This window comes from Ananas comosus, linkage group 8 (genome assembly GCF_001540865.1).
Source record: "Ananas comosus cultivar F153 linkage group 8, ASM154086v1, whole genome shotgun sequence".
Lineage (NCBI taxonomy): Eukaryota > Viridiplantae > Streptophyta > Magnoliopsida > Poales > Bromeliaceae > Ananas > Ananas comosus.
Genome location: NC_033628.1, coordinates 10,755,907 through 10,764,429, shown reverse-complemented (window position 1 = coordinate 10,764,429; position 8,523 = coordinate 10,755,907). Strand labels below are relative to the sequence as shown.

At 34.2% G+C, this 8,523-nt stretch overlaps 1 protein-coding gene across 1 annotated transcript; it reads right to left on the bottom strand.

Moving 5' to 3' along the window:
- LOC109714473 (peroxidase 5-like) lies at positions 4,673-7,813 on the bottom strand. The gene is made up of 4 exons (XM_020239113.1): positions 7,400-7,813; positions 7,119-7,307; positions 5,585-5,750; positions 4,673-5,281 (listed from the first exon to the last, which is right to left on the bottom strand). Exons 1-4 carry the CDS (start codon positions 7,625-7,627, stop codon positions 4,872-4,874), a joined length of 993 nt encoding a protein of 330 aa, XP_020094702.1. The 5' UTR covers positions 7,628-7,813; the 3' UTR covers positions 4,673-4,871.

The following is an 8,523-nucleotide window of genomic DNA, read 5'->3' as shown; positions in this document are numbered from 1 at the left end:
AAAAAAAAAAAACGAGAGAACGAAGAGGAGAGAGAAAGAGGAAAGAGAAAAAGTAATAAGGGTATTTTGATCAGTTTGCGAAAAAAGCGGACCGAATCTGCAAAAACGAAAAAGGTTACCCGATTTTACAAAAGCCCAAAATAAGTGAATTTTTTATGCAAAAAGGCCATATATATATGTAGAGTCCCGCTGGAATAATATCAATTGCACAATGCATTTCGTGCTATCAAATTTTTCGTCGTTAAATTTAGCCTTTTGACTATTTTCATCCGTTAGATTATACTATTAAACCAACAACTCACTCAACCCTAGTGGTCCACATCATCCTAACCGTACATTTTTTAATCCAAGGGCCGAAAATCTAATAGCACAAAATGTTTGGTGCTATTGATAGTGTTCCAGCCTAAGCAAGGTTTTAAGTGCCCGTCGGTACGGGCTGTATCCACCGTACCGTACCGTGCCAACAGAATACCGACACGATACAAACCCCGTGCTGATAGCACAGCTCAAAACTCTCTATTTTTTAAATTAGTAAGTAATTTTCTCAATAAAGTTCAAAAGATGTAATAAAAAGACATAATAAATAGTTAGAATATTTTCTTGCTAAAGAAAATAAATATTTCATGCTCTTATGTGTCAGCACACAAAATTTTTTTTGACCGGCACACATCGACACNTAGATAAGGTTCAAGCTTTTGAATTCAAGATAGAAGAGTTGTGGCCAGGTTTGATTCCTAGGCAGATATTACAACCATTGCATTTTAGAATGACGAGGAGTTCTTGGATCTAGTGAGAAGTAAAGTCTCTTAACAAAAGGGGCTATTAAAATTGGTACGCCATCATCTGATTCTTTACCTACATATGTTGCTTTTACAAAACATGCATATATTTGTCACACCTTGAGTTACGGCCGAAGCCCCCAGGCAAGGTTTTAAGTGCCCGTCGTTACGGGCCGTATCCACCGTGCCGTACTGTGCCAACAAGATACCGGCACAATACAGACCCTGTGCTGATGGCACAGCTCAAAACTCTTTATTCTTTAAATTAGTAAGTAATTTCCTCAATAAAGCTTAAAAGATGTGATAAAAAAACATAATAAATAGTTAGAATATTTTGTTGCTAAAGAAAATAAATATTTCACGCTATTATGTGTCGGCACACAAGAATTTTTTTAACTGGCACGTATCGGCACGGCTCGGCACGCACCGTGCCGTACCGTGCCGGCAAGTTTCTGGCACGACCTCGTGCCACGACACTTAAATGTATATAGACTGGGGCTACTATAATCATATGAGTATAGAGCCCTTTGTACTCATAACTTTTCGGCCGTTCAGATGAAAAAATGTGCGGTTGGGATGAGAGTGGTTACGGTTAGGTTGATAGTGGGCCCCCTAGGGTATATATATATATATATATACATATATAATTTAATCATGAAATATTTTTTATTTTTTTGAGAGAGAAAATAATAGTATTACTATCGCTTCGTTTATTTTCTAAAATTAAATTTTAACTAAAATTATAAAATAATTAAATTTAAAATTTAAAATCTTTAATAATAACCATCAAAGTCCTTTATTATTTGTACTAGGGACAGTACAGCTAGTCATCCAATACTCTTGAATAACTTTTCTTTGCAGCAGAATCCAAAATTTAAGTTTGATCGTGGACATGCTCTTCAGGCTTCGAAACTTTATTTAAATTTCTACTACAGCAAAAATCTGTAAAACACGAACATTTGTTCTCGAAATAAAAAAAAAAAAAACTATTTGAAAAGCAGTAAGTTAGCTTCACATCACTGTCAAAAATGACAGGCTCAAGGAAACTTCCCCCACCTGCTTTTGACATATACTTAGTCTTAAAGTTATTCCTTTTTTATGGCTACATAAATCACATTCATACTCTTCTAGAAACTAGTGTTCTTCATTTTTTTTTTTTATCTTTTAAAAAATTAAACAAAATAATAAAATAAACGAAGCGAATAGTATATTATTTTTCTCTAAAAAAAAATTAAATAAAATATGTAGTATTTTATTTTTCTTTCTCAGGTAAAAGAAAAGGCATTGAGGTGTCTCCATGTCATCAACGCTCTAACACAAGATGTCAAAAAACCCTAATTTGATCCTCAAAATTTGAGATAGGTGGTACATTAATCCGGAAATTTTAATTTAATATAGTTTTTGGCACAAAATATTTAAAATTATTATAATTAAGTCCTACATTATAGTTCAGTTAACCGACTACTGCATGCGTGGTATCTTAGAAATTTTTATGTTATCGATGATTTCGATACTATCACATCACTATCACATCAGTGACATATTATTATACTTAATAAAGTAATTTAAAAAATAAATAATAAATTATAATAAATTATAATAAATTAAAGTTTGAGAATTAAAAGTGCAATTTAGTTTATCGAAATGTTGGCGAAGAGAAAAAGATTTTTTTTTTTTTGACAAATAGGTAGCACGCTATCCGCTTCATTTATTTCATTTAGAAATAGACTTAGCTAGAAATGTGAATCAATCAGGATTCGAACTTAGGTCTCGGATACCAACCACTAAACCTTTTGCCACTTGCTCTAGGGACAGTCGGTGCGAAGAGAAAAAGATAGAAGAGCAAATTGTTAGGTTTTGTGGAAAGATTTTGTGTAGTGCTACTGTGTATAATGTGTTTACACTGATGGACCAGTGACCACTTTTTCTCACTTTTGATTTTATCTGTAATTGGCAAGCTATTAGGAGAATAGCACAAGCATAGTGTTAGAATAAATATTTTTTTAAAAAAAGAAATATTTTGACATGGTTAACTTAGTCAATGGATTAGATTGTGTTGTTAACCAAATCGAGCTGATAAAATTGCACGTTAGTCCTCAAACTATGAGAGGTGTGGCATATTAGTTATTAAATATTCACTTAGATAAAATTTTTGGTTCGAATTTTTATAATTGTTGCAATCAAGTCCGAGCAGTTTAATTTAGTTGACTAAATATTCACTCATCACTGATGTTAAAATAATACGATATCTTAATTATTAGCGTATTATCAATCAGAACACTATTGAATTATTGCTACATTAGCAATACATCGATTAACTAAATTGGGTTATAAGACTTGATTGCAACAAATCTGATAGTTTGAAACATATATTAAAACAAATTAAACTCTCTCTCTCTCTCTCTCTCTCTCTCTCTCTCTCTATATATATATATATATATATATATATATATATAACCAATTTATATTTCTCCAAAAAAAAAAGGAAAACAAAAATCAATTGATATATCGGAACTTCCTCCGGAAATGGGCCCGGTTAAAATACCCATGCCTCTTTAAGAAGCCTATTAAGGCCCCAACTTTGTGGTGTGTAACAATGGACATATTTTTGGCGCAAGTGGCAAAGGGCTTGATGTTTGGTACACGAGGTACCAAGTTCAAATTCTAGTTGATTCATATTTTCAGCTAAATTTTTTTTTGAATAAAATAAACGAAACGAATAGCATACTATCTATTTTCCAAAAAAAAAAAAAATAATCGACATATTTCAACGATCCTTCATGTCATTTTTTCAAAATAATATAACTAGCCTCATATGTATCATATATTATTCTATCAAATCATACAGCAAAAATAAAGCTCTTATTTTCAATTACAAAAAAAAAACTTCATTTCGAATAAGTTATCGCGGAATGATATTCTCAGACATCCAAATATGGCCGCAAATGTATGGCAATTATGTGAGACTGGTGATTCTTGATTTGGTATTGTTTAGATTTTTATTGATTTGGTTCTTGTTAAGTGAACATACTTCACTTTTTTTTTTTTTTTTCAGTTTTCTCTATTTATGTTTTATACTTTAATATTATTTATTACAATATAATTTTCAATGTTTTTATATAAATATTATATAAATAACTTTATACAAAATTAGTTAAAAATTGGCTTTTTATCAGTATTAAGGAAAAGGAGAACATGGGCTGTCCTTGTGGGATCTTAGCAGCTAAAAAAGGAGAGAAAATGCCACCGACTTTTAAAGGAGGGAAAGCGACGTGCATTAACAAAAAAGAGAACATGCAATGAATTATTGGTGTAACTTAAAACTAGAACCTCCATTTTTGTTCGCTAGGTTCTGTTTGAGATTGCGTGTAAAATACGTCACCAACACAAAAAAAAATATATATATATATATATATAGTACCATTTCTTATTCAGTAATAAAATATCGTGTAGATCGCACTAGTTCAATTGATGTATTATCTTTTTAGTCTTATTAGAAAAACTAAAAAGTATATTTCTACATCGTTAAACAGGTCTTTAGATGACACGAAATTGTTAATTATTTTCTAAAGAGAACGAGGATTAATCCTAACTACGAAGATAAAACATAATTGAGAAGGACCCATTTTTCTTATTTCTCGCTCATCGATGTTGACGTGCTTCGTCGGTGCTTCTACTTTTTCATACAACATTAAACATAAGTGTCTATCAAACATTAATAATAATTGGTACCATTAATTTGTTTCATACTTAAGATTAGTTGTCAAAGTTAGATCATTAGATGCTAGATTTGTCCTCGTCACAACTGTTTCAGCTTACTCAATTATTGAAGCTATGAGCTGGATCCCCTTGTGCTCCTGTTTCCAAATAGGAGGGGCCTATTGCAAAGATCATATATAGAGTTACCTCTTTGTAACTCTATTTAACACAAAATACACATACACAAAATTTAAGTACAAAATCAACCTTTAGCTATGTGTAATTTGGTCTTATTTGGCAGAGAAAAATGATAAATAGCTAAACAACTCTATTACTCACAAATAAACAATTAATCAAACAATTAATACTTTTCCTTAATCAACATACATAGTTTTAGTTGGTTACCCTGCAATTGGATCTGATCTCTCCATTGGTGCCAGTGAGGACATCCAATTGCCCCATCTTCACCATCGCAGCCGCGAAATCGCTTAGAAAGAGGTCCGTGTCGTTCGCGTACAGGATCACTTGACCTGAGGTGGCGTCGGAGTCAAGAAGAGCTTGGTCGGACGAGAACAGGCTGCGATTCGCCAGGAGAGCGGTGTAGTAGCTCGAGTCGAATGTGTTAGGGCTGATCGGATCGATCGGCACGAGCAAGCTCGCGTTGGAGCCCCCTTGTGGGCACTGTTGCTGTAGCTGGGTCACGTACGTTGGGTCTAGCGTTGGGTCTTCGCCTGCGGTGACGCTAAAGTTGTAAATCCTGTTGCTGAATGAGCTGCAGTGCGATCCACCGACTGTGTGCGCTCCTGTAAAATGCCGATCATAAGGGATTTTAGTTAGTCAATTTTATTCGTGTCTTTTGTTTTTAAGAAATGTCCACTCGCATGACCTTTAGAACAGCTTCTCTGTTCCGAAAAACAGATGTTAAAAGATTGGGCAGAGCCTGCAATTTGAAGCTTCTTCTACTAATGTGAGTTTGTTTCAGAAGACTTATAACGAAGAAGATTACTATTTCATCAGATCTATGGATCTGGGCTTTGATTTTTAAGGATTTTTGGTTAAGGAAATATATATTATATATATGTATATAATAGTGTGACTTGGATTACCTGAGAGTGTGACCAATTCACCTTGGGTGAATCCTTTGTTGGCGAAAATTTGGGTGAGTTGGTTGAGATCAGATGATGGGGGAGGGAGATTCCCAAATGTTTCCTGGGAGACTGAAACCCTCCCATCTCTTCTCCCTGCAGGGACTGGATAAGATTGTCCCCCACTCTGTTCACCACAAGATAATATTAATCACAACATGTATGTATATTATACATTACATAAGGAATCAAGTAACTTTGAGATTGGAAACATTGCTAAACAATGTGGATCAAAAAGAATCTGATTCTCTCTTCTACTTCTTTTTCTTTTCTTTTTTTTTTCCCCCAACAAAAGAAATTTTACGAATATTTATTCATTTTCCATGTTGGGTTAACTAGTTACCATGTGGTAATGTGGAGAACACTACCACGCAAAAAGACAAAGTCATTGGCATATGGATAAAGTACATGTCACATGGGGTGTCATGCGTGCATGAAGTGATATTATATATAAAATTGCATGGGACAATTTATTAGCTGGCGCAATGGGAATGTGCTCATCTCCATATTCCTAGTATATTTTGTTTAATAATGTATGCATTTTGAACTATGTTTTTCTCAATTTGGTTTTTTATATTTCCTCTTTAATTTTTTTCTTTTTTCTTTTTTTGAAAAGTGCAATTTATATTTCCTTAAAACTTAAAAGGAAGATTCAAATTTTGAATGCTACATTTGGGCTTACTGCATTGAATGATTTGATAAACTTAGCAAGCGTAAATGTACTTGATAATCAATGAAACATAGACTACGTACAAAGTATACATGAATAAAAGCGCTATATAAATTAGGATAAATTGCACGTTTGGTCCTCGAGCTATAGGAACATTGTAGCTCTCAAAACTTTAATTTGTTGAAACTTTTTGCTCAGATTTTTAGGACGCTTGCAATTAAGTCGCACAACCCACTAAATATTGGCGCAATTTGATATAAAAGTAATATACCATTTCAATTATTGACGTATCATCAATCACAACACTGTTATATAATTTTTATATTAACAATACATTAATATGTAGTCAATTAAATTGAGTTATATGATTAGATTGAAACAATCCAAAAAAATTTGAGTAAAAAATTGCAACAAACTAAAATTTGAGGACCGAAATACAATGTATCCAATAAATTACTTATGAATTCACCACATTAGGCAAAAATTAAGAATATTTTTCAGATTTTACGTAGTTATGTATAAATCTTATCATATATAAGTCCTAAAAGGAGAAAAAGAAAAAAGAAAAATAAAAATTAAAGGCATTGAGTTAGATGGGAGCAACAAATGAAGACTCAAAAGAAGTTCCTAACAAAAATTAAGCAAATTCCAAGCGTGGGATCGCTGAATTTTAGTTATGTATATATCAACAGTGAATTTACTCTTTTGGATCAGTGTATATATATAACCATACAAATTCATATTAAATTATTCAAAATTGGAGTTACTTTAGTCCATTAACATGGAAAAAAGGAAGTGAAAATTGTGATGCAGTTGCTTAATTACCAGCACAGAGCTATCCCTCGCTGCAAATGCCAGAATATCTGCACAGGAAACAATTCCGAAGCAGGCCTCCTCCAACCGCGACTTGGCGCTGTCGACGACCTCGAACCCCCGCAGGCTTGTGTTCGGCGGCGCGTCCTTCTCCGCGGTGTTATTCGCCGTCGAGTCGAGCAAAACCGACGCGTCACAACCCTGTCGAGCGAAACCGCGACGACGACGCGCGTCAATATACACCGCACCTTATAACAAGAAAGGGAAATAAAATTGTCAATATAATCGCTAACCCGGACGAAGCAGTCGTGGAAATGCAGCCTCAGGAGCCCCGAGGCGGCGCCCGGGCTGATGTTCATGGCTTTCTGCACCTCATCTCTCACAATGAGCTCAGCTGCAGGGCAGAGAGTGTCATAGAAGCCCACTTGAAGCTGAGCTTGTGGAGTAGGTAAGAAGCTGAAGCAAATAACAGCAATTAACATCAGCATTAGCACTAGATCTACTTCTCCTTTGAAGGCCATCTCTTTGTAATCTCTCTTTATCTCTCTCCCTACACTCTTAGCATAGCCTTAATTTTTCTCACTCTTATTAATTTCCTCTGCTGGGAAGGGGTGTTAGTAGTTGGATATTTATAGCATGTGGGGGTGAGAACATGGTTTCTGAATGATGCACCATGTGCTGCACAATTACTGGGATCAAATGACCCGGGTCTTAAGCTGTGATTTGGAGCGGAGAACAGCTTCAAGTACCACTGTGACACAGTCACTGATTGATTGCGTAGTTTTGGAAGTGTCCCTCCGAGGCTCCGTTTTCTTCTTCGAGTATAAATAAGGACGGTCTATTTCAGAAATAGGTATTAGGAGTTGAGCTAGAATACTCTCGATAGTAAACGAGCCGTTTTACTATCGAGTTGTTTTCGATGATAGAGCTTCTAAATTGACGATCGGCTCCGTTGAACATGATTTATACCACTTGAAGTGTTGAGAAATCAAATTTCAAATCTTTTCGACATCATTTGCCTAATAATCAAAGGGTTTCAAAATTTGTAATTTTAATGGTGGATAAGAGACGTTTTCTCGTTTAACGGTGTAAAGATATCCAAATCAATTAAATTTTTGTTAGAAAATTCTTTAAACTATTTAAAATAAGATCTATACTCTTGATCTTGATTACAAGACTCCTATCATCATTTTTTAAAGAATATTCATTTTCAGCCATTCATTTTTCTGTTCACTAGATGGATAAAAAACAATATCGAAAGTGCGTGAAATCTGATTTCTAAGTAGTTTAAATAGTTTAGATCATATTTAACGGAGCTGATCGTCAATTTGAAAGCTCTATCATCGAAAACAACACGATAGTAAAATGGCTAGTTTACTATCGAGAGTATTCTAGCTCAACTCTAGGTATTAGTTCA

Coding starts and splice junctions, on each gene's coding strand:
- LOC109714473 (XM_020239113.1), bottom strand. CDS start 7,627: ATGGCCTTCAAAGGAGAAGTAGATCTAGTGCTAATGCTGATGTTAATT. Junction 7,308..7,399: donor TCCACGACTGCTTCGTCCGG/GTTAGCGATTAT, acceptor TTCGCTCGACAG/GGTTGTGACGCGTCGGTTTT. Junction 5,282..5,584: donor TGAATTGGTCACACTCTCAG/GTAATCCAAGTC, acceptor GGCATTTTACAG/GAGCGCACACAGTCGGTGGA.